The sequence below is a fragment of the Mirounga angustirostris genome, unplaced genomic scaffold, assembly GCF_029215605.1.
Source record: "Mirounga angustirostris isolate CCGP_5_RB_7025 unplaced genomic scaffold, mMirAng1.0.hap1 SCAF_10, whole genome shotgun sequence".
Lineage (NCBI taxonomy): Eukaryota > Metazoa > Chordata > Mammalia > Carnivora > Phocidae > Mirounga > Mirounga angustirostris.
This window is the reverse complement of record NW_026991718.1, coordinates 111,609,356-111,634,398: the sequence shown is the minus strand read 5'-3', so window position 1 is coordinate 111,634,398 and position 25,043 is coordinate 111,609,356. Positions and strand designations below refer to the sequence as shown.

The 25,043-nt window shown below is 46.6% G+C and overlaps 1 protein-coding gene and 1 long non-coding RNA gene across 5 annotated transcripts in view; one reads left to right on the top strand and one right to left on the bottom strand.

Moving 5' to 3' along the window:
- Nucleotides 1-6,028, top strand: part of LOC135361799 (uncharacterized) — a 46,738-nt gene extending 40,710 nt beyond the window's left edge. The window contains exons 2-3 of the long non-coding RNA XR_010405804.1: nucleotides 514-645; nucleotides 5,891-6,028. This is a non-coding gene — a long non-coding RNA (uncharacterized LOC135361799). The remainder of the gene's footprint in view (nucleotides 1-513; nucleotides 646-5,890) is intronic.
- Nucleotides 1-15,078, bottom strand: part of BCL2L1 (BCL2 like 1) — a 72,137-nt gene extending 57,059 nt beyond the window's left edge. The window contains exons 1-2 of one of the 4 annotated variants that reach the window (XM_064572969.1): nucleotides 14,121-15,078; nucleotides 13,139-13,814 (exon numbers count right to left, since the gene is read on the bottom strand). In XM_064572969.1, coding sequence (XP_064429039.1) covers nucleotides 13,139-13,702 — 564 coding nt within the window. In that variant the 5' untranslated portion in view covers nucleotides 13,703-13,814; nucleotides 14,121-15,078. Of the gene's footprint in view, nucleotides 1-13,138; nucleotides 13,833-14,120 lie in introns of all 4 variants that reach the window. The other 3 variants (XM_064572971.1, XM_064572970.1, XM_045885568.3) reach the window with 3 other exon arrangements.
- Nucleotides 15,079-25,043: the final 9,965 nt, after the last annotated feature.

Below are 25,043 nucleotides of genomic sequence, written 5' to 3'. Positions count from 1 at the left end.
GGAGAACAAGGTTATGGGCCACAGTCCTCAGCTTCAGGAATCCTATAATCTCCAAAGGATATCCACATACTCTCTCAGCCTAAAAGTTTGCTCTTGGAGAGTAGCTCCAATAGTGATCACAGCAACTTGATCACCTGTGAAGACACTGATAACAATAGCAGTAATAGTTGCTGTCATACTGAGTAATTACTATATGCCAGGCTCCATGCTAAGTGTTCCATGTATCTTACTAGTTTTTTTCATGCTCCCAAGAGTCTTTCAAGAAAAGCACTATAGGCAGCTTTTTCTGCCCACGGGTCCTGTCCCCGAGCTTTAATAAAACCACCTTTTTACACCAAAAAAAAAAAAGAAGAAGAAAAGCACTATATATTATCATCTCTTTTTTATAGATGAGGAAACTAAGGCTGGGGGAGACTAAGTAATTTCTCCAAGGATAACTATAGAGCAAGTAGGATTCAATAATTGGTTTGGCAAATTTTGTACCTAACTCTTAACTGATGGAATTTGTCCTAGGGAGGCCATGGAGAGGGAGACACCAGGAATACCAGGAGTAGCTACTGCCTGGGAGGACTGGAGCCTCCAGAGCCCCCAGAAGATTCTTCCTCACCCCCTTCCATCAAGTCTGAACATCACATAGATGAGAAGGTAAGGAGGAAATGGGTACGTATACTCAAGCTATTTCTAGGGCAATAGGAGTTCTCTCCCTCTCTGCTAAACCTCCAGGGAAGTTTGTGACCTCTATTTGCCACCCATCAACCCCCAGAGAGACAGAGAAGTAGGCAGGGGTGGGGGCAGGGCAGTCTTTTCTCCCTGGGATTGGGTAGGTGGGGGGCACATCAGGGAAGAAGGGAGAAGCCAATGATTGGACAAGAAGCCTGTACATGTGATATGGTTGATGTCCTTCACATGGAACCCTCTTGGGGGAATGCCAGGACACCTTTTGGACCCAAGAAGCCTCAGAGAGGAGAGACTGGTACAGCCCTAAACTGCAAGTTAAGCTAACAATTTCTAAGCAGTGTAACTAGGTCATCAGGTTCCTAGAGAAGCCAGCTGTGGCTGGGGGATGGGGAGGGAAATTTTGTAGTCTACCAAGATCCCTACTTCCCTTCAGGCCCCGCCCTCCCTGAAATCTGCACCTGCTCCCAAACTGACCCCTTCCCCCAGCTGGGCCCAGCTGTCAACGGCTCCCAAAGCCCTGCCCCTGCCTTCCATGGGCCAGAACCACGGGGGCCTCTTGGGCAGGAGGTATCTTATCGCCCTTCAGAAAGGGAGCTGTAGGGTGCCTGAGTGGCTCAGTTGGTTAAGCGACTGCCTTCGGCTCAGGTCATGATCCTGGAGTCCCGGGATCGAGTCCCACATGGGGCTCCCTGCTCAGCAGGGAGTCTGCTTCTCCCTCTGACCCTCCTCCCTCTCATGCTCTCTGTCTCTCATTCTCTCTGTCTCAAATAAATAAATAAAATCTTAAAAAAAAAAAAAAAAAAAAGGGCGCCTGGGTGGCTCAGTTGGTTAAGCGACTGCCTTCGGCTCAGGTCACGATCCTGGAGTCCCTGGATCGAGTCCCGCATCGGGCTCCCTGCTCGGCAGGGAGCCTGCTTCTCCCTCTCCCGCTCCCCCCTCTTGTGCTCTCTCTCTCTCTCACTCTCTCTCTCAAATAAATAAATAAAATCTTTAAAAAAAAAAAAAAAAAAAAGAAAGGGAGCTGTAGGACAGGAAAGGAGTGGCCTCTCCTGGTGGGTATTTCTTGCTCCATGAGGGCAGCAAGAAAATCAGGCCCCTTGGGCCTGCCTAGGGTACCTTCCTGGCATTGTTGCCACAGGTGGCGGGAGACAGGTGATGTTTACCCTGCTGAGACAAGAGTTGCCAAAAGGCTTCAATCAGGCCTTTGAATCTGCACCTGGCCCAGAGCCCCAAAATAACAACCAGGGCTGTGTACCTGATCCACAGGTCGCAGGTGCCGCTGGCTTTTATCTCCCTGCAGTTCTGCCTGCTGTGCCCCAGCTGGCAAGAGATTCTCTTTCCCAGGGGTTACTGGAGACCTGGCTGCATCCCTCCAGTGTTGGGCCTCTCCTCATTGGCCCCACCTGTACTGTCAACCATCCCCATCCCTCTGCCCTGAAGCCTCCACCATCAGTCACTGCTCCCTTTTCCCTGACCAGCTTTACTGACAACCCAGACCATTTCTCAGCCAGTCTACCTTCTCACTGCCTCCCAAATGCATCATATACGTTCTACCCTCCAGATCTGCCTGGGTGGTTCTTACCTACCGAGGCTGCCCTCAACACATTCTTTCCACCTACTGAAAGCCTTCAAATGGTCCACATCTTCCTAATAGGTAATAATGATGCCTAACATTGACTGAGCATACTATGTCAGGCACTGTGCTAGGTGGGCTACAGGGTCACTCACTCATTCAACAAATATTTGCTAAGGGTCTCCTATGTGCCAAGCATTCTGCTAGATGCTGGGGATGAAGGAAAAAATAAGACAAAACCCCTACACTCTAGGGGCTTAGATCTTACTGGAGGAGACAGACAGTAAACATGTAAATATGCGTGGCCTTTTGAGAGGTGATATTTAAGTTGAGACCTAAATGGTAAGATGACAGCTCTGATCAGATCTAGAGAAGAGTGATACAGGCTGAAAAAACACAGCACGCCTCTGAGAAAGAGATTGCTATTGTCTTCATTAAGGGATGACCATTATCTTCCTTTTACAGATGGGGAAACTGAGGGCTCAGTGTGAACTACACAAAGCTACAATGCTGAGAAAGTTATTATTCAAGCCTTTAGTGATCTCTCCCCTTCCTGACACTTTCCACTATTGGCACAGAAGAGGGTCTGGGTTGGTGATGCAGTCGGCAAGGGAGAAGGTGCATACTGATGATGCAGCCTGAGAGTAGAGGCCTTGGGACCGAGTCATCAACTGAATAGCTGATGGTGGAAGTGGGCCGGTTTGGCAGAGGTCCAGGGCACCTGTGGGATGCAGCCAGTGGGTTTGTCCTCTTCTACTTCTGGAAACTACACCACAGACTTGGCACAGTTTGTCTGTAGTGTTTTGGGTCTATTCCTCCTGCTGCAAATGAGTTTGCTTCCTTAGGGACAGAGACATTTTTGTCACCTAACCTGCATCTAATAATAACCCTTCACGTTCATTGAGCAGATGCTGGCTGAGCCCTTACCCAACCTCAGGCCCTGTGCCAGGAACTCAGGGTAAAACAAGCCAGTCCGGACCTGCAAAGAAGCAATGACACAGTGGCTTGAGGGTAGGCTTTGGCACCAGATACATCTGAGTGCAAGACCCAGATCTGCCTCTTATGAGGTCTGTTAGTGTGGACATGTTATAGAGCCTCTGGAAGCTCTGGATTCATTTTTTTTTTTTTTTTTAGATTTTATTTATTTATTTATTTGAGAGAGAGAGAGACAGTGAGAGAGGGAACACAAGCAGGGGGAATGGGAGAGGGAGAAGCAGGCTTTCCGCCGAGCAGGGAGCCCGATGCGGGGCTTGATCCCAGGACCCTGGGATCATGACCTGAGCTGAAAGCAGACGCTTAACGACTGGGCCACCCAGGTGCCCCGGGATTCCCTGTCTTGACACAGTTGTGAGGACCAAACAAGATGATTATGTCAAAGGGGATAAACGTAGCACTTGGCACAGAGCAAACACTCAACACACAGTAACTGTTATTATTATTAAAAAATACTTTTGCTTACTCTGATGGGTTCGTATTATTGTCTCAAATTTAAGGGTGAGAATCTGAAGCTGATAATGCCTTGTACTATACCACAAGCAACAAATCAAGCTAAACTTCAAATCTGAGTCCAGACTTTTACCTATGGGTGTATGGAAGGTGATCAATACACACCAAGTATAATGAAACTTGCCTGGTGTGTCTGGCAACAGAGGGGGTGGATGGGTGATACACATAGCCTGATTCAGATGGCAGAAGGGTATCAGCAAGGCCCAAGATATGGAGGGCATGGAAACAGACCACTGAGGGATGGGACCCAGATCCACTCACCACAGTATCCATAGTATCCCCAGCACTTAGCACATATAAAGCATTCATCAGTATTTGTTGATTTAACAAATGAAACAAAACTCTGAGGACAGCCCAAGCAATGGACAGCCTTAGGGAAGGCAGGCATGGTCAATAACACTGCATTAAAAGTCAGAACACGGATTCTAAGTCTGACTCTGCCATTTACTGTGGGACAAGCCCCCCTGCCCTGAAATGGGACTGAACAAGCCCACCTCACCTACCTCACTGTGAAACGATGTATACGAAGGAGTCTGGTAAATTATAGAAAAGCGTTCACACGCACATAAAAGTTACTATCATCATGCTCCAGACTACTAAAGCAGTAAAGTGTTGAAGGTGTCATCTCAAGTCTGAATCCCAGATCGCCCTGGTATTTATTAGCTTATGAGGTCCTGAGCACATGTCATTTTTCTCTGAGCCTCAGTTTTCTCAATCGATAACCTTGTAGGGTTTTAAAGGAGGGTAGAGATAAAGAACACAGGCTTTGGAGTAAGGCAGTCTTGGTTTGAAATCCTGACTCTGACTCCTGCTAACTAAGCCCTCCAAATCTCAGTGTCCTGTAATGATCAAGTTGTTGGGACAGTAACAGAGATGATGTTGGTAAAAGGCCTGTCACATAAGTGGCACTGGATAAACACCCACCATCATCTAGCTGGTAGTGAGGGGGAGGGGGAAGAGCGCAGAATTTAAAAGTGGGAGCTTGGAGCTTACTAACCGTGCTACCTTGCATAAGTTGTTTAACCTCTACCTCAGTTTCCTCATTTGTAAAATGGGGATAATAATAGTGCCAACTTCAAAGTGCTGCTAGGCGAATGGAATAAATAAATACATGTAAAGCACTTTGAACAATGCCGGGCATAGAATAAGCACTTGATAAATGTTAGGTACTATTAATAGTAATGTTAACAATAATATTAATCACCAAGTGGAATAAGAGGGAGGGACTGTTTAATCCTGGGATGTGGGCATCCCGTGGAATAATTCCAGGGAAGTCCCTGGACAGCTGTTTGCAGGCAAGTTTTCAGCCTCTGAGAGAAAGGCTCCCCCATGGAAAGGACAGGAGACTGGGGGGGTCGCTGAGCTAAAATCCCAGTCCTGCTGACCAGGAGGCCAGCCTCTGGGGAGGCAAGTCAGGCTCCTTGGAAGGGACACTGTGTTCCTGGCTCCGCCTGACCGGGGGAACAAAGGCACGTGTGTGTGGCCAGGGAGGAGGGAGGGGAATGTTTCCCTTTCAAGAGCGGAACAAAGGATCTGAGGCATAGTTGAGTGCGTTCCAATCCCCTCCCAAGCTAGCTCCCATTCCTCAGATGATTGTCCAACAAGGTTTTCAACCTTTCTAGCTTCCTCCTGAAAGGTGAAGGGGGGAAGGGCCGGCTCCACTTCACTCTATCCTCTGTCATCAATCTCCAAGAGGCAGGATTTACATGTGCCAAACCTCTAAGATCTCTCTTAGGAGTCTCCATCCTGGGCAGGGGGAACCTCTGAGGAAACTCAGGGTTAATGGATGATACAAGGCACTGCAAGTGACAGGCTTAATGTCCCTCTAGGGGGAGTCCCAGACTGAAACTGCTACTGAGTGATGGAGCCATGGAGAGAGCTCAAGAGTTCTGACCAGCCCCCCATCATGGGATGGGGGAAAAAGCCTGACAGAACTAAGTGGAAATGCATTTTCAAATCTTAAAGGGGTGATCAAGGGCTGGAGAGAGAAGCTAGGTGAAAGGTGAACGGGGGAGGGAGCAAAGAAAGTAACTGACAAGAGGAAAGGGAGGGACATGTCCAAAAAAAGCAGTTTGTGGGGAGAGGGGAGCCTTTAGGGACATGACTTTCCAGTTTCTACACTCTCGCCAGCAGGAATCGGCTGCAGGGCTGGGACAGGAAGCAGTCCATGGAAGTCACTGCAATGGCATTTCCTGAAGAGCGAGAGAAAAACCTCTAGTTCCGAGGGGAGCTCTGGAGTCTGCCCAAAAAGCCCTGTAGCTTGGAGCTAGCTGTAAGGCTCCAGCTTGGACCGAGAGCCTCATCAGGATGAAACCAAGTACCCAAAGGTCCCAAAGGCAGTTTCTTTCTGCAAAAACACTATTTGCAAAAATCAATATATAATAAACGGGAAGCCAGAAGGAGCCCTAGGATGCGGCTGCCATTTCCTGCTCATACGAATAGTCACTGTTCCGAGGGCCTTAAGATATGGATTAACTCACTGAGTCTTCAGAACAGGGCACTATTATTACGGCCATTTACAAGTTAAAAGACTTGCCCAAGGTCACAAAGCAAAGAAGTGGTCAAGTGCAGATCTGAAAATCCAAAGCCTGTCTTCCTCCTGATGTGTGACCTTGGCAAGCCACTTCACCTTTCTGAGCTTGACTTCCCTCCTGCTCACCTCCCTGGGTGGCTATACGCATAAAAAGGCATGGTGGATAGGAAAGCGCTTTCTGAGCTGTAAGTGCTACATAAATGTGGTTTATTATTATTATTGAGGGGTCAGTGAGAAACTACGCTACACTGACACTGGGATTACTTAATTTTTGCAGTTAAAGTGTTGTAGCTATTGATTGAAAGGAGCCATCCTCAAATGTAACTACTGTGAAATAGGGCCTTACTGGAGGAACTGGCCACAAGGCTTAACGCCAGTGACAAGCAGATTCATAGACTACCAACTTCAACCCTCCATCCTACAGATACGGTGGAAACTAGAGCCTGGGGGTGAAGTGAGCTGGCTAAGGCAAGACAGTGAAGTCTGAGCAGACTGACAGCACAACAGGGATCCTGACTCTAAGCCCAGTGCCTGTACCACCATGATACAGGAACACCAAGAGCTGCTGCCAGGACAGAACACTGCTAGGACCTGTCTGCCTAGAGCATGTGTTGGAGGGGCATGCAGGCCAAAAAAGGAGAATGGGGGGCGCCTGGGTGGCTCAGCCGCTAAGCGTCTGCCTTCGGCTCAGGGTCATGGTCCCAGGGTCCTGGGATCGAGCCCCGCGTCGGGCTCCCTGCTCTGCGGGAAGCCTGCTTCTCCCTCTCACACTCCCCCTGCTTGTGTTCCTTCTCTCTCTGTATCTCTCTCTGTCAAATAAATAAATAAAATCTTAAAAAAAAAAAAAAAAGAATGGATGCTGAATGAGTTTCTGACGTGAGTTCTGTGGTGAAGATGATTAAGAATTATGATACCAACACGTGCCAGGCTCTACCCATCTCAGGCAGGCCTCTTTAGGTCTTTGCCATGACCCGATGAAGCAGGTATTATTTGCCCCAAGGTTCAGAGAATTCAAGGAGCTTGCCCAAGGTCACACAGCTAGATGTGGGTGAGCTGGGACCTAGGCCCAGAGAAGCTGCAGTTACTCAGACCGAAATATTCCTAGAATGGAGGGGGACCATTCAGGATACCACATTTGAAGAGAACTATCCCTGAAGAACAACTAGCTTATTTAGCCTTGATTTCATGACCTCCAAGTGGCTAGAAAAGGCGGCTTCCGTCAGTTCACCAAGTGCAAACCTGGCCATATTCTCTAGTCACTTCTCACTACTTCCACCTCAGCCTACTGATCCAAACCACTCTTCTTTCTCACTGGGCAGTTGCACCAGCTCGTCACTGGTTCCTCCTGGCTGCCGCCCTTGCCGAATTCAGATCACTTCACCCCTGCTGCAAACTCTCTCCTGGCTTCTCTCGCATTCATCCACAGCCAAGTCCTCAGCATGGACTGTAATGCGCTGTGTGATCTGGTCTTTGGCCACCTCTCTCCCCTCTCAATCCCAACCACTTTCCCCCTTGCTATTTCTTCTCTAGCCACATTCTTCAGGTCTTGGCTCAAACACTACCTTTTGGTGATGCCCTCCCTAACCTCTCTTAAAACTGCAGCCCCACCTCCCTTGTGAGGCATGCCCTTGACCTGCTTTACTTTCTTCATAGTGCTTACTATCACCTGATATGTTTTATATATGTACTTACATGCTTATTGTCTGTTTCTCCCCACTGGAATGTGAGCTTCATGAGGACAGAAACTTAATTTAAGGCAGTAGTACCCCTAATACCTAGGACAGCCTGGACATAGGAGCTCAATAAATATCATTTGAATCAATGACTGAATGATCAGGTCAGTGAAAATTCCCATTACTATTATTCTGGTTTGATAACTATCTGTTTCTTCAGAAATTTGCTGGGCATCTCTCTCATTAGATACCTGCTATGCCCAAGACCTCTGTTCAGTGCTGAGGAAACAAGTGTGGACAAGATGTGGACTCCAGGGGCACCTAGGTGGCTCAGTCGGTTGGGCGTCTGCCTTCGGCTCAGGTCGTGATCCCAGGGTCCTGGGATCGAGCCCCATGTCAGGCTCTCTGCTTGGCGGGGAGTCTGCTTCTCCCTCCCCCTCTGCTGCTCCCCCTGCTTGTGCTCTGTCAGATAAATAAATAAAACCTTAAAAAAAAAAAAAAAGATGTGGACTCCACCTTCAGGAAACTCCTAAATCTGGTAGAGATATAATAGTGTGAGAAATGTCTTCTTTACACTAAGTTCATGCTACCACTGTTATTTTCCTCTCATTTATCCAAGTTCTGTTGGGTACTCTACCAATAAAAAAGGTGTAGCCCCTCTTCCTCCAGATATTTGAAACTGGTGATCATATTCTCTTGAGTCTTCTCTTCCCCAGGCTAAACAAAAAGACCCAGTGGATTGTCTGACTCAGGTCTGCCAACTGGGAATGGGGAAAACAGACTGTTGGCTGGAGGGACAGAAGAGAAGCTGCTCCAGGAGCAGAGTGACTCCTTCAAAGAAAAGAGAGGGAGTCCCTAGGGAGGACTCTGTGCAATTAGGTTGGGGGTAGGGACAGGGCCCTGCTAATTAAAGAAGCAGATTATACTTCTGTCAAAGAGGAGCTCACTGAGAATACCCCTAAATCTATCCATGCCAAACCTAGACAAGACCATGGTTGCTGAAAGAAAGCCCCATGATGGAAGACTGAGGACACTGGAAAATGCTGAAGCCTATTGGTGTGAGGACAGATACCTGCTGGGGAAAGGACAGGTGACAACCGCTGCTTCCTGCAACCCAAACAAATCTGGTGACTAACCACACAGAAGTCAAGAAAACCCTCTGGGCTCTGTTGGGACCCCCTGAAAAAACACCTGGGTAATTTTCTACCAGAAGCTAAAGGGCTCTGTGGGGCCTCTAGGGAAATTAGTCCCAGGAAGTCTGGAAAATCCTGTGATAGTGACAGGGTTTCAAGAGCAACCTCAAATGTACATCCAGGAGAACTGGGTGTTTTGAGGTGGAGTCCCTGAGACATTTCTGCCTCACTTTGGGACTTGAATGAGATTACTAAAAATTTCCACATTTGGGGTTTCTAATGGGGTTTCCCCAAGAAAACCGCAGAATTGCCAACAGCTGCTGAGATCTGCAAAGGTCACTGAGGTGCTTCAGCTAGCATATACCCATGCCAAAGAAGCCAGAATAGGCAAGAAGAAACCTATAGAAACTAAAAGACCACAGAACCATGCAGCCTGGGAAAGGCCAAATTATGTTTCCTCTCTCCACACACTGTTCATTGCTCCTGACAATGGTTTTCCATCAAGCTAAGGGGTTTCCCAGGGACTGCGATCCCAAAATGGTTTGACCACCTAAAATTGTCCTCACCCTAAAATTGTCCACATTCCCATTGGAAAACCCCCAAAACACTCTGTCCCTACAGAGAAGGTCATATCATATTCCATTCTAGATGAATATCTCAGGAGCTTTGTTTCTTGAGAACTCTGGGGCCAAAGTTCAGTTTTCTGAGGCAGATGGTCCACTCATTAAAAGAAGTGCTTCCACCCTACAATTAAGGCCCAGGAAGGGCTTTTGTTCTAGATTCTTTACTAGAGTCAAGCTATGGCAGGTGGCTGTCATTATTCTATTTTACAGGTAGGAGAGATGGATGGACAAGAGAGACAAACAGGTTGAGCATCTTGCCAGGTGACTCCAGGCAGGCAGTGGTGTGGCTACATGTGGAATTCCAGTCCTTGGAAATCACCCACAATTAAGTAGATATATCTGAAACAGGCCACCTTCTCCTCCCCCCCCCCCCCCCCCCCGATTCTTACCTACTGGCAGGGCCTGAGAGGGTTTAACAGTGAAAGAATTAACAAAAAGGCCACTCTGGGCAAAACCCTGATGCCTACTTGAGTTTTTCCAATGCCAGAATCTGAGGCTACTACACACGTGCCTTTGGGAACCTGCTACCGTCAACAAAGACGCTCTTCTACCTGAGGCTTCCTGAGCAATGTCACAGACCAGAGTGAGCACCTCCATGGGCATGTTTTGTTTGACCCAACAGCATTTCTGCCCTTCTGTGCCAGGCTGTCTGGGTCACTTTATTACTCCTAGGACAACCTGATGCAGATGGAAAAGACTTTAGGCTTCAGGCTGAGGCTGACCTAGGTGTAAATTCTCACTCAGTCACTTAACTGGCTGAGGGATATCTGGAACCAGTCATTGAGCTATCAGGAGCTTCACATGTAAACTGGGAATAAACAAACCCACCTACCTTGAAAAGTTATTGTGTGGGATATATGAGATAGCATGTCATTTCCACGAGGGAAGGTATCATGTGTGGCTTACTGTCAGCACGGTGCCTGCCTCATAGCAGATGCTCAGTAAATTTTGGTTGCATAAGTAGAAGACCCAACACAATGCCTCATACATAGGATGTACTCTATAAAGGCTCATTTCCTTCCCCTTTTCTGCAGGGATGCTAAATTTAGAGCATATCCCAGGGTGGTAATGGCCCATAAGTCCTACACTCGTGGATCCGCCACAGCCTCCAGGAAGGTTTTGAGATGCCACTGTAGTGGCCAATCTGCGCAGCTCAAACAGGATGGTACTTGACAGGGAAGTGTGTGGGTAGCTTCTATCCAAAGGATCTCTTAACTCAAATGTTCTTTACCTCCTGGCCTCAGGGAGCACGTATGCCCAGAAATGGTGCTGACATAACTGGCTTCTGCACACATCCCCTCTGTTCACCAGGAGGAAGTAACATATGGTATGTTGTCTAACGGGCTCTGAAAATTCTTGGGCAAAAAGACAGAAGATGGAACTTCAATCCAGGGGTGATCTAATGAACTTGCCCTGTGTTGCCGTGTCTAAAACCTCTTTCTGTATACAATACTGGGCGACTGGCAATTCTCTGATCCTGGTAGCCCTCTGCAGAGGCTGGCCGACAGAACAGGCACCTCTCCCAGACTGCCTTTTGTTAATAGCTGGCAACAACCCACCTGGTATTAGCACCCCTGGCCAAAGACAATAGTCAGGCAAGGTGGGCACAAGGCCCACGTCTCTACTAGGAGATGCCTCAGAGGCTGCGTCTAAAGTGCTGGAATCCTGTCCCTCCTGTAATCAGCTGAACAAATATTTGCCCCCAAAGAGAATCAAAGCAGGAGGGAACAGGCGAGGTCATCACACAAACCAACAGGAACTATTTAATCATTTATCCCCCCAGGGAGTTCATTTACAGAATGGCTTTCAAGTCTGGTCAGCCTTAGCTCAGAGAGCTCTCCACTTTTACCTCCCCCCGACCCCACCCCAGTCATCTGACCTCTATTGACTTGACCCCTTTGTATTTTGCAAGAACTGGCAGCAGGAGAGTTAATGAAGTTGCAAAGAAATGGGAAATAAGACAGGGGGAAGGGCAAACTAGGCAGTCTCTGGCTCAGAGGTAAACTGAAGTGCCACGCCCTAGGCCCAGCCTATGGATAATTTGCATTCTTGACATTCCTGAGTCCATGCTGCAAGGCCCCTTCCACCTCAGCTCCTTCAATAGATGACTTATTTTCCACGGCCTGCTCAATTTTGGGGGTATTCTGAGGGGACCGAATACCTCTCATAAGCCCTGCATCTCCCCTAGGCAGGGAGATAAGCAAGGAAATTAGGACTGAGTTTGCTGCAGAAGAGCAAACATTGCCTACAATGACCAATGGTAAGAACCTCTCACCACTATCTGCTCCGAAGTTGGTGATGGGCAAGAGAATTCTCCCTCCCTAGGAAAGGAATGAGGGCACGACTCCTTCGTCTGGAACCAAAAACAACTGCTACAGGGTCTTGCTGGTGCCAGTCACTGCTCACATTAGCTCCAAGATTTACAATATTCTGCAAGGCCAAGAGGGCTTGCCGCCTTTTTTTAGTGGAAGAGACTGAGGCTCAAGGTAAACTGGCCTGTCCAAGGTCACACAGCTGGTTGAGTGACAGGGCTGGCACTCACACCTATGTCAGTTTGTTTCTGAAGTCTGTCACTGAATCTCTATATCCCAAAGAGCCCCAGAGACCAGGTTCTTGCTTTGCCATCCAACAGTGCTCCGTGAAGAGGCCCTAGGACCCCAGCTGGAAAGCAACAGGCAGAACAGCTGGAGCTCCCCAACCGACCCCAGGCAGTGAGGTGCAAAGTCCCCAGGCTTAATGCGTGACACAGCAAGGGCTCCACAAACAGGCCAGCCATGCAGAAAGTTGCACACTTCAGAGCAAATGAACAGAGGGGTGCAGCACAAACAACCCGCCCAGTGGCATAGCTTACACTGCCCTAAAAATCTGACAATCCTCAGCCATCTAGGCCAGTGGGAACTTCTGCCTGGCCGTGCCCTGTTCTGAGAGGAGAGGAACATGTATGCAAACTCTGAAATAAAGGGAACTTGATTTGTGGGAGGGAAGCCCAGGACAAGACTGACATCCCTGGGGGGTAAGAATGGAGGGGCTCGGAGGCATTACACCCATCAGCCCTTACAGTGGTGAGCCATTTTGTCAGGGTGAGGGGGAACACTGGAATAACTTTCCACTCGCAAAGATTTGGGGCCAAATAAACACACAGGCTATGTTTTCCTCTGCTGAGAAACTGGAACACAAGTATGAAAGAGTAGGGTCATGAGGGTGACCAGAATGAAAGATGCCTGGTCCCTCAAGAACTAGGTCATCTGTATTTGAGAACAGTTAACCTCTTGTGGTGCAATGAGGCCAGTCACATCTCCTTAACAAACAGTCTCCAATAACCACCCAGCACAACGGAAAGAGATACGGGGGAGAGGCTGTTAGACATCTCTCTGACTGGAGGCCAAGGGAAAGGTACATACAAGGGGCGTGGTCCTTACCCAGCCGCCGTTCTCCTGGATCCAAGGCTCTAGGTGGTCGTTCAGGTAAGTGGCCATCCAAGTTGCGATCCGACTCACCAATACCTGCATCTCCTTGTCTACGCTCTCCACGCACAGTGCCCCACCGAAGGAGAAAAAGGCCACAATGCGACCCCAGTTCACCCCATCCCGGAAGAGTTCGTTCACTACCTGCTCAAAGCTCTGATATGCTGTCCCTGGGGTGATGTGAAGCTGGGATGTCAGGTCGCTGAATGCCCGCCGGTACCTCAGTTCAAACTCATCCCCGGCCTCCCTCAGAGCTTGCTTCACCGCTGCCATAGGGATCACCTCCCGGGCTTCCAAGCTGCTGCTGTGTCCAGTGGCTCCATTCACCGCAGGGCTGTCCGCCAAGTGCCAGGATGGGTTGCCATTGATGGCACTGGGGGTCTCCATCTCTGATTCAGTACCTTCTGGGGCCTCAGTTCTGTTCTCTTCCACATCACTAAACTGACTCCAGCTGTATCCTTTCTGGGAAAGCTTGTAGGAGAGAAAGTCAACCACCAGCTCCCGGTTGCTCTGAGACATCTTTATAATAGGGATGGGCTCGACCAGTCCATTGTCCAAAACACCTGCTCACTCACTGAGTCTGGTCTCTGCTTGGTGGTTCTCTTCTGAGATCCAACGCCAAGATAGGGTTCTGATGGGAGAGAAAGAGCTTCAGGAAAAAAAAAATTAATATGCATGCCATTTACCCTACAATATCCCATTCCCCCTCGAGGTACCAGAACTGGTTTCTTTGTGGCTCTTAGGTAAGGTCTGGGTCTAGCTTCCAAAAGACTTCAATGAAGTCAAATTGAAAGCACCCGTGGGCTCTTTCTGAATCACCACACCGGCTTTTTTTTCTTTTTTTTTTTTTTACCCCAGCCACCCCCTTTTCTCCGAAATGCCTTCCTCAGAAAGTCACCCCCACGGGCAGTCTGCCCCCCACCCCCACACCACCTACATTCAAATCCGTCTCAGGCAACCGCAGGCAGGTGCAACCCCGGGAAGATCTTTTGTAACATAGGTCGGGAGAAGAGGTGGCAGCCGGGATGCCGGCAACTCAGCCGGCCTCACGGCGGCTGGCAAAAAAAGGAGCTCCGGCTGGAGGGATCATGCGACCCGGCAGGCTGGGAGCGCAGAAGGCGACACAGGAATTACGAAGCTCAGGAACCGGCCCCCTCGCTTGCTTCCTCCTCCATCGCCCGGATCGAGGGCGGCCACTCGGCAGCGGCCTCCTGCCACCCGGGAGCCCAGCCCCCTCGCTCTTGCACGCCCCTTGGCTCTCCGCCTCCTACTGGGAGCCAGGAGAACTCTCCCGGAGGTGGCTGGTATGGGGTTTAGGGTTTTGTTGTTGTTGTTGTTTCTATTTAAGTACCAGCTCAGGGTAAGGCTTCCGAAACCCTGCAGGGACTTCTCAATGGGGCTCAAGGTTTCGAGAAGGGACAGAGGGAGGGGGAAACTGCCTCGGATCTGCGGTCTGACTTCGGAAAGGCCATCCCCGGGCCTTTCCGGGAGGCTGACGACCGGGGACCCCCCAGAAACACCGCTGATTTTCTCTGAATTCCCCAAAGGCCCTGGACGTGGCGGCGGTGGGGGGGGATTGCCGGGTCCTCCATTCCCCGCACGGACACAATGGCCGCCGGCGCCCTGCACAAAGACGGGGTGAGGGTGAGGCGCCGGGCCTCTCCTCGGGTCAGGGAGAGGGACTGAGGCCTGCTCGAGCCTCCCCCCACCACACCAGCTGAGACCACGTTTTCCTGAGGACAGGTCCAAGGCAGCTTCCTGGCGCCCCCGGGAGGGCTTAGGGGCCGGGGGCTGCACCTCTCCCGAGCCCGGGGCGGGTGGGCTGCGGCCTGGCGGCTTCTCCCGCGCGCTAGGCCGGGTACCCGCCGGGCCACCGCCCCGTTGCCAGGCAACAGCTCTCCCTCAGGGGCGCCCCCTAGTCCTTTCAGGGAGGAGGGGTCTCGCCCTCGGCGGCCCGCCCCAGCGTAACCAATCAGCGAGCCCAGTCGGCACAGAAGCGGGACGGCGAGGGCTCCCATTGGGCGCAGCGCCTGCCACGCACAGAGGAGGCGGCGCTCTCACCTGCGAGCCCCGCGAGCCGTGGGGGGCCACATCCCCCCTTCATCGGCCAGGTCGTTTCCAGACGCGAGGGCTCTTCGTGGCCAAGTTCCGCGCCGCGGACCCGGGCCGGCCTACCTGGCTGACGATTCGCGCTGTCTCTTCCGAACGAGCCGGCCTCAGTTTCCCCTGAAGAGACCGGGGGAACTTGCAAGCTCAGTCACTTCCGGTGCCGCGGCAGCGCGCGCGAGCCCGAGACGCAAAGGGAGTGCGCGCCTTGAGGACTGGCGTCAAGACCTGGGAGAGAGCGCCCCCTTGCGGCAGATCTGGGGAATCTGGAGACGCAAAAAAAAAATCAACGTTTATATTCATATTTCCATGAGTTCGTTCATTTAGTCAGTTTCATCCATCTGCGAGGTTATATATCTAAAAAGCGTCGCGCTGTAGCTAAGAACCTTGTGTCTTGGATTCCAACTCTGTCAGTTGGGCAAGTTCTTCAACCGCTCCGTGCCTCAATTTCCTTAACTGTAAAATATGTAAAAAAACCAATCTCCCCCATTGAGTTATTGTGAGAATTGAAAGAGTTGTTATTTATATCTGTAGCACAGTGTGTGGTCCGTAGTATGTGTTGCATAAATTTATTCAACAAATGTTTATTATTTGGGTTGCTGAAGATAGAAACAAGACAAGACATGGCCCCTGCTTTCATGGAGACAAACCCCTGAGCTGGAGAGAGACAGTAAACAACTAAGAAAATACACAAACAAGGTAATTTCAAATAGTGACTAGTGCTATGAAAGAAGTGAATCAGGGTATTGTCATAAAGAGAGTGAAGGGAGGTACTTATTTAGCCTGGGTGGTCAGGGATGTAAACCCTGCCCTGCCTGCCCAGTGAGTGAGAGAGAGGCATTTATTCAACAAATTGTTTATGTAGGGTGGCCAGGGATGGCCTCTTTGAAGAGATGACACAGAACGCAAGACTTGAAATACAAGAAAATGCTGGGGCACCTGGGTGGCTCAGTCATTAAGCATCTGCCTTCGGCTCAGGTCATGATCCCAGGGTCCTGGGATGGAGCCCAGCATCAGGTTCCCTGCTCAGCGGGAATCCTGCTTCTCCCTCTCCCACTCCCCCTGCTTGTGTTCCCTCTCTCGCTGTGTCTCTCTCTGTCAAATAAATAAATAAAATCTTAAAAAATATATATATAAGAAAATGCTGACCCACGGTAAGAACCTAGAGAACAGCAACTTGGGAAGAGGGAACAGCTTATGCAGAATGTCCTGAGGCAGGAAGATCTTGGAATGTTCCAGAAACTGAAGGAGAAGCAAGTTGACTGGAAGGTAGTGAGGGAGAGGAAATGTGGCATGGGAGGAGGTTGGAAAGTTGACCATGGAAGTGAGTTAGACTTGATCCTAAACATTGAAAGGTGTTTTATGTTAATTTAATTGATTAAAAATAGGTATCCAGGAACACCAAATATTAAAAATATGCAAAGAGCATAGAATGAAAAAGTTAAGTCCTCTTCCTACCCCTGCTTTCCAATCCACGGGTCCCCCCACAGCGATCATCACTTTCTTCTGAGGTCTTTCAGAGATGGTCGCTGTAGTCACAGGCAAATTACTTGTACAAATTTTTTTACACAAATGATAGCTTGCTATAAACACTTCTACATCTTGCTCTTATGATTGAGCTCCACATTTTCGATCTGCCTCAGTTTTTAAAATTAATACAGAGCTTTATAAAGACATGCCATAATTTACTTGCCTAATCTATTTGCGAACACTTAGTTTCCATTCCTTTCCTATTACAAATAGTGCTAGAACTTGTCCATTTGTTATTTTGCATACGTGGGAGTTTATCTGTTAGGTAAGTTCCTGGAAGTGGAATATCAGTAAATGAGTATATGAACTTGTTTTTGTTTTGTTTTAATGGATATTGGCAAAGTACTCTCCATAGGTTGTACCAGTTTGCCCTCCAATCAATAAGAGAGTGACTCTTTCCTTACATCCTGAACTGCAGTGTTATCAAACCTTATTTTCCTCGCCAGTCAGAAAGATAAAAACCAACAGGCACTTTTATTTTTCATTTCTTTTTTTTTATTAAAGATTGTATTTATTTATTTGACAGAGAGAGAGACAGCGAGAGAGGGAACCCAAGCAGGGGGAGTGGGAGAGGGAGAAGCAGGCTTCCCGCCAAGCAGGACCCTGGGATCATGACCCTAGCAGGGAAGGCAGACACTTAACAACTGAGTCACCCAGGCACCCCTCATTTCTTTTTATTAAGAGAGAAGTTGAGCAATTTTTCATATTTATGAGCCTTTTGGGGGGGGGTTCTGGTGAATTCTCTGTTCACTTCATTTGCCCTTTTTTCAGTTGGTCTTTCCATTCAGCTTTTCCTTGTTGAGTTATAGGAATTTTTATCCTTTTTTTCTACACCTAAGATGTAAAGATTTTTCCAGTTTATTATTTATTACCATGGACAAACTTTTATTTTGTATGTATCTCAATTTATCAGTCTTTTCCTTTGTGGTTTCCAGGTTCTATGTCATTCTTAGGAAAACCTCCAATTCAATATTAGAAAACAAATTCTCTACTTTCTTCTAGTTTTTACATGGCTTCATATTTTACATTTCAATCTTGTGCCATCATAAAGTCACTTTGGTGTGAGGCAGGAATCCACAATTTTTTCCCAAATAATCACCTAGTTATCCCAATAATTTCATCTTTTCCCAAATCATTTGAAATGTCTCTATTATCATAATCTTCATTCCCAAGTGTACTGGGGCCAATTTCTGAACTTTCTATTATGTTCCACGGAAGTTTTTTTTTTTTTAAGATTTTATTTATTTATTTGACAGAGAGAGAGAGAGAGCACAAGCAGGGGGAATGGCAGAGGGAGAGGAAGAAGCAGGATCCCCGCTGAGCAGGAAGCCTGATGTGGGGCTCCATCCACCCCTAGGATCATGACCAGAGCCGAAGGCAGAGGCTTAACCGACTGAGCCACCCAGGTGCCCCCCATGGAAGAGTTTTAAACTGGGGCAGGATGTGATCTGATTTGTGTGAATCTGTGAAACCTCCTGTGTCACAATTATTTCAATGTGAAAATTATCATTATGGAAGTCTATGATGTGCTTTGGGGGCCCAGCAGAGGGCAGATCAGCCCTGCCCAGAGACATGAGCTTTATTGAACTGGTCCTTAAAAGAATAGGATTTTGCCTGGAAGAGAAAGGAGGTAAGGGGCATTTTAGGTGGAGGGCGCTGCCTGAGCAAAGTCATGGAGACCTAACATGAGAGTCCATGGTGTGATCTAGAAATAAATTGGGATGGCTTAGAGGGGAGTGGTGGTAGCGGAGACTGAACGTAAATGTGCATCTGCATGTGCAGGACACCGCATAGACACCAGAGGAACCAGCCAGGCTTTTTGAAGGGAAAGGACATGAAGAAATTTATATTTTGGAGAGATGGATAGGGTCTTTTGGGAAGGGAATTTTGCAATATTTACCAAAAGCCTTAAACACAGGTCTGGAAAGATCATTGAGAAATTATCTTTGATTGGAATTGAATTTAAGAAGTGAAATGCATCCAAAGATTTATCTACAGAGATGTCTGTGCAAGGTTATTTATAACATAGGAAAGAAAATTAAAAATTAAGAAGGTCAATAAATAAGGTGATGGTTTACATGGGTTAAATTTCCACATTAAGGGCACCTGGGTGGCTCAGTCATTAAGCATCTGCCTTTGGCTCAGGTCATGATCCCAGGGTCCTGGGATCGAGTCCCACATCGGGCTCCCTGCTCAGTGGGAAGTCTGCTTCTCCCTCTCCCTCTCCCCCTGCTTGTGTTCCTGCTCTTGCTGTGTCTCTGTGTCAAATAAATAAATAAAAATCTTTAAAAAAAAATTTCCACATTAAAATTGTAATTGAGTAATATTTAATGAAGTGGAAAAATGCTCAAAGCATAACACTTAAAAAATAAATTGCAAAACTATACTGAGGATTATGATTTATAAAAAATGTACATTACACACAAAGTATAGTAGAAGGAATTCTGCCAGAATGCAAAGAGGTAGTTATTGCTGGGTACTCAAATTATGGGTGATTTTCATTTCTTTTTTATGCTTTTCTGTGTTATCTAACATGACTATTTTGTTTTAATTGGAAAACACTGTTTTTATATATATATTTTTTTATTATATTTTTAAAAATATTTTATTTATTTATTTGACGAGAGAGAGAGACAGCGAGAAAGGGAACACAAGCAGGGAGAGTGGGAGAGGGAGAAGCAGGCTTCCCGCCGAGCAGGGAGCCCGATGCGGGGCTCGATCCCAGGACCCTGGGATCATGACCTAAGCCGAAGGCAGACGCTTAACGACTGAGCCACCCAGGCGCCCCTGGAAAACACTGTTTTTAAAAAAAATTTTTAAAGATTGTATTTATTAGGGGAGAGGGAGAAGCAGGCTTCCTACTGAGCAGGGAGCCCAACATGGGGCTCGAAACTAGGACCCTGGGATCACAACCTGAGCCAAAGGCAGATACTTAACCGACTGAGCCACCCAGGCGCCCCAGAAAACATTGTTTTAAAAACATGTTTGCTGCGATTTAGATGATGAGGAAATGCTTGTGGTGTAATGTTAAGTGAAAATAAAAGTATACAAAATTAGTTGTGTGACACAATCTCAACTCTAAATACCATGCATAGGAAGAAGGCTAGAAATCAATATGATAAAGACAAAACAAAAGTGGAGAAAATCCTTGCATAGATGCTACAGAGAAACAGAAACAGAGTAGTCAATAAATCTGAAAAGATGCTCAACCTCACTAGTTATCAAGGAAAATGAAAACTAAAACCTCCGTGAGATGCCATTTCACACCCACCAGACTGGGAAAAATGGGAAAATCTGATAAAATCAAGTGTGGTTCAAGAACATGGAATAACTTTGGGAAAAAAATGTATTGTTACCGGGGCGCCTGGGTGGCTCAGTCGTTAAGCGTCTGCCTTCGGCTCAGGTCATGATCCCAGGGTCCTGGGATCGAGCCCCGCATCGGGCTCCCTGCTCCGCGGGAAGCCTGCTTCTCCCTCTCCCACTCCCCCTGCTTGTGTTCCCTCTCTCACTGTGTCTCTCTTTGTCAAATAAATAAACAAAATCTTAAAAAAAAAAAAAAAGTATTGTTACCTAGTAAAATTGATGATGCCCATAACCTATGACCCAGCAATTCTATTCTTTGATACATGCTCTAAAATAACTCTTGCACATGTGCAGGTATAAGAATGTTTACAGCAGCAGGGGTGCCTGGCTGACTCAGCTGGAGGGGCATGCAACTCATGATCTCGGGGTGGTGAGTTCTAGCCCCACACTGGGTGTATAGAGATTACTACTAAAAAAAAAAAAAAAAAGTAAACTTAAATAAACTTAAAAAAAAAAAAGAATGTTTATAGCAGCACTACTTGTTTTTTTTTTTTTAAGATTTTTTAAAATTTATTAGAGAGAGAGAGAGCACAAGCAGGGGGAGCAGAGGGAGAGGGAGAAGCAGGCTCCCTCCTGAGCAAGGAGCCTGATGCGGGACTCAATGCCAGGACCCCAGGATCATGACCTGAACTATAGGCAGACACTTAACCCATTGAGCCACCCAGGTGTTCCAATAGCAGCACTACTTGTAATAGCAAAAATTTGGAAACTACTCATGGATCCATTATAGCAAAACATTTAAACAAATAGTAGTATATTTATACATAGTAATATGATACAGTGAGAAAATAAGTGGATTTAGTTATACACAACATAAAAGAATCTTAGAAACATGTTGCATGAAAAAATTGTAAGAGAATAGTGAAGTATGATTCCATTTATATATAGTGTGAAAACAGGAAAAACTAATCTACATACTGTGTAGGGTTTGTGATAGCCAGTCTCATCCAAGATGGCCCCCAAAGATCCCTCCCTCTTAGTATTCACACCCTTGTATGGTCCCCTCCCACAATATACCAGAGTTGTTCTATGTTACTGATGGCAAATGGCAGAGATGATGGTATGTCACTTCCAAGACTAGGTTATCTCTTTCTCTCTCTCATCACTCACTCTGGGGGTATCCACCTGCCATGTTATGAGCAGCCCTACAGAGAGGCCCATGTGTGGTGAGGAACTGAATGAAACCTCCTGCCAGTAGTCATGTGAAGATCCCCCTGCCCCAGCCAAGCCTCCAGATGATTATAGCCAACAGCTTGACTACAACCTCATCTGTGACCCAGAGCCAGAACCACTGTTATTAACCACTGAATTTCTGACCCTCAGAAACTGTATAAAATAATATGTATTTGTAATTTTAAGCTAAGTTTGGGGATAATCTGTTTTGTAGCAATAGATAACCAAAACAGGGATATATACCTATGTGGTAAAATTCTAAAGAAATGTAAAGGAATAATAAATACAAAATTCAAGATAGCCATTGCACATTAACAGGGGTGGGTTCAGGATGAATTGGGGAAACAAGTAAAATTGAGAGTTTGAAAGATAATGGAAATGTTCTTATTAAATTGAATTATACATATGTATACAGAACTTGTTGCCTTTCTTTCTCTTTCTTTCTTTCTTTCTCTTTCTTTCTTTTTAAAGATTTTATTTATTTATTTGACAGAGAGAGACACAGAGAGAGAGGGAATACAAGCAGGTAGAAGAGGGAGAAGCAGGCTTCCTGCAGAGCAGGGAGCCCGATGCAGAGCTTGATCCCAGGACCCTGGGATCGTGACCTGAGCCAAAGGCAGATGCTTAATGACTGAGCCACCCAGGCGCCTTGTTGCCTCATTCTTTATACAACCATACGTTTAAATATATATATTTGTATTTTTATCTACTGAATATCTAATACATTTTAAAAAGACTGGAAGGAAATATACTAAAATGCTAATAGTGGAGATGTTGCTTCTTCTAAAGTCTATGTAATAGTTATTTTTTGTTTCTTCTTTATTATTTCCTGTATTTTCTAAGTATTATAAGTAAGAAAGTATTACTTCTTTTTTTTTTTGACAGAGAGAGAGAGAGAGAGCGAGAGCAGGAACACAAGCAGGGGGAGTAGGAGAGGGAGAAGCAGGCCTCCTGCCGAGCAGGGAGCCCGATGTGGGACTCGATCCCAGGACCCTGGGATCATGACCTGAGCCGAAGACAGACGCTTAATGACTGAGCCACCCAGGCGCCCAAGAAAGTATTACTTTTTTTTTTTTTAAAGATTTTTATTTATTGATCTGAGACAGAGAGAATGAGAGAGACAGAGAGCACATGAGAGGGGGGAGGGTCAGAGGGAGAAGCAGGCTCCCTGCGGAGCAGGGAGCCCGATGCGGGACTTGATCCCAGGACTCCAGGATCATGACCTGAGCCGAAGGCAGTCGCTTAACCAACTGAGCCACCCAGGCGCCCAAGAAAGTATTACTTTTAAAGTGAGAAATTAAAAAAATATAAACACATATACAAAAATATAAAAATACCTAAATGTGTACATGTATGAATATAGATATATGAGGGTTTGTATTTTTATGCAAAAATCTCTGAAAGATACATAATCATCTTTTAACATGAATTTTTTTTTAACCGAGGGAGAGGGATTGGCAATGGGGTGTGGTAGGAGGTATAGGGCTTTTTCACTTTTTACTTCATACATGTTTATGAACCCAAATGGACCTGGCTGCAAATCTTAACTCTGCTATCTGACCTTGGGCAGTTCATGTCACCTCTCTTGAGCCTCAGTTTTTTCCATCTGGAAATTGGAAATAATTGCACCTACCTGGCAAAGGTGTTGCAAAGATTAAGTGAAGTCATGAATGTACAGCACCTAACATATACCCTCCATTCTGTCATAGGCATGTATTATTTTTGTAATTTTAAAACATATTTTAATATAAAAGATCTCAAATATTAAAGTACCTGGCTGATGTATCAAGCCAGTGCCCACTGCAAATGCAGAGGATGGGATTTCAAGAGATTCTCTTTCCTACTCCCAAAAGACAAAGGCCCCACTTGGGCCTGGCTAGCACTGATTTCACATGAGCTTAAAAGAAACCCCTGCATCATCACTCACTCTCCATCCCCCCACCCAGGCCCTAGCAAACATTAATCTACTTTCTGTCTCTATGGATTTGCCTCTTCCAGAAATTTCTTATAAATGGAATTATACAATATTTGTCACTTCCAGTCTGGCTTCTTTTATTTGTATAATGTTTCAGGTTCATATATGTTATAGTATGTATCAGTACTTAATTCACTTTACTAAAATATACTATTCCATTGCATGGATTTACCGCCTTTTACGGATGCATTCATCAGTTGGTGGACATTCGGGTTGTTTCCTACGGCCTTTCGTTCTTAATCAGGTTGCTAAGGTCTCTGTAATCCTTCCCCAAAACGAACTCCACATCAGCCGTGAAGAAAGAGACCAGGAAACACCTGCAGATTTCCCTTTGCTTGGCTGGATGGGAACTATGGGAGACAGAGTGGTGCTCCCTTCTCCAGGGATCCTTTTGATGGCTGTCACCAATGGCTCTCACTTGCAACCTTCTCCAGGGGAGTGTTCTTGGATGATTGCATCCACCCTGCCTGGAGGTGTCTGAGAGTTAGTTGCCACCCAGAGCCAATGGGTGGCTGGTGTCCATTCTCCATGAAGTAGGAGACCTCCACGGAGCTGGAAGGCAAGTACAGATTTTTGGCCTGGTGGCCACTGGTTTAGATGGTGGAGGGACTGACAGACACAGAGTGAAGGAGCAGATGTGGAAGGGGCAAGGGTAGAAGTTGGTTCTTTCTTTCTCTCTCGCTTAAAAAAAATAAGAGTTTGAAGAGCCTGAGTAAGTCTCTGATCCACTGGCTCCTTCTCTCCTCTCCTTTGCAGATTTCTCTCCCCTACCAGATTTCCACTATAAAAAACAATAAATCCAAATCACACAAATAATACATGGCTACATTCTTTTCTAAAACCAAGATAAAACTCCCATTATCTGTCCTTTCTGTCCACAATCCAGTTTAGTTCCTCCCCTCTGAAGTTCCCACACTTGTCAGTTTGTTGTAAATTTTCCATACCTTCTGTCATATATATATCTCTCTGTTTAGGAGAGGCGATGTAGGGCAGTGGTTAAGGGTTTGGCCTCTGGAGCTGGACTTCCTGTGTTCAAATTCTGGCCCCGTCACATACAAACTGTGTGACCTTTGAGAAGTTGTCTACCCTCTCTGAGCCATAATTTCCTTAATCTATTAAGTGGAAATGATGACATGACCTCACAGAGTTATTATTAGGATAAAATAAGTTATTATATGCAAAGCACTTCAAACAGTGCTTGGTATACGGTAAGTGCCAGATAAGTGCTAGCTGACACTATTTATACACACCCACAGGAAAAGTGGAGTGTTGTTTTGCATATTTTTAAAAAACATAATGGTTTCAGGGGTGCCTGGCTGGCTCAGTCTGTGGAGCATGCAACTCTTGATCTTGGGGTAATAAGTTCAAGCTTCACAATGGGGATAGAGTTTACCTAAAATAAATTAATTTTAAAAAAACATAATGGTTTCATAATGAATTTATATCAATCAGCAACTTGTTTTCTAACCAAAACCGTGTCTCAAAAATACCGTCCCATCAGTCCAGATCAGTTGAACTTTTTTGAACTGAACTGATGCTTAGTATTCCATTCTATAGACAGTTTATTAAAATACCCTCCTACTTACGGACATTTAGGTGGTTTCCAATTTCTCACAACTACAATGCAACAGCCTACTAATTGATTTCCCTTTTTCCATTCCTGTTCTCCTTCCCTCTGTTTTCAGCACAGCAGCCAGAATTATCCCATTAAAA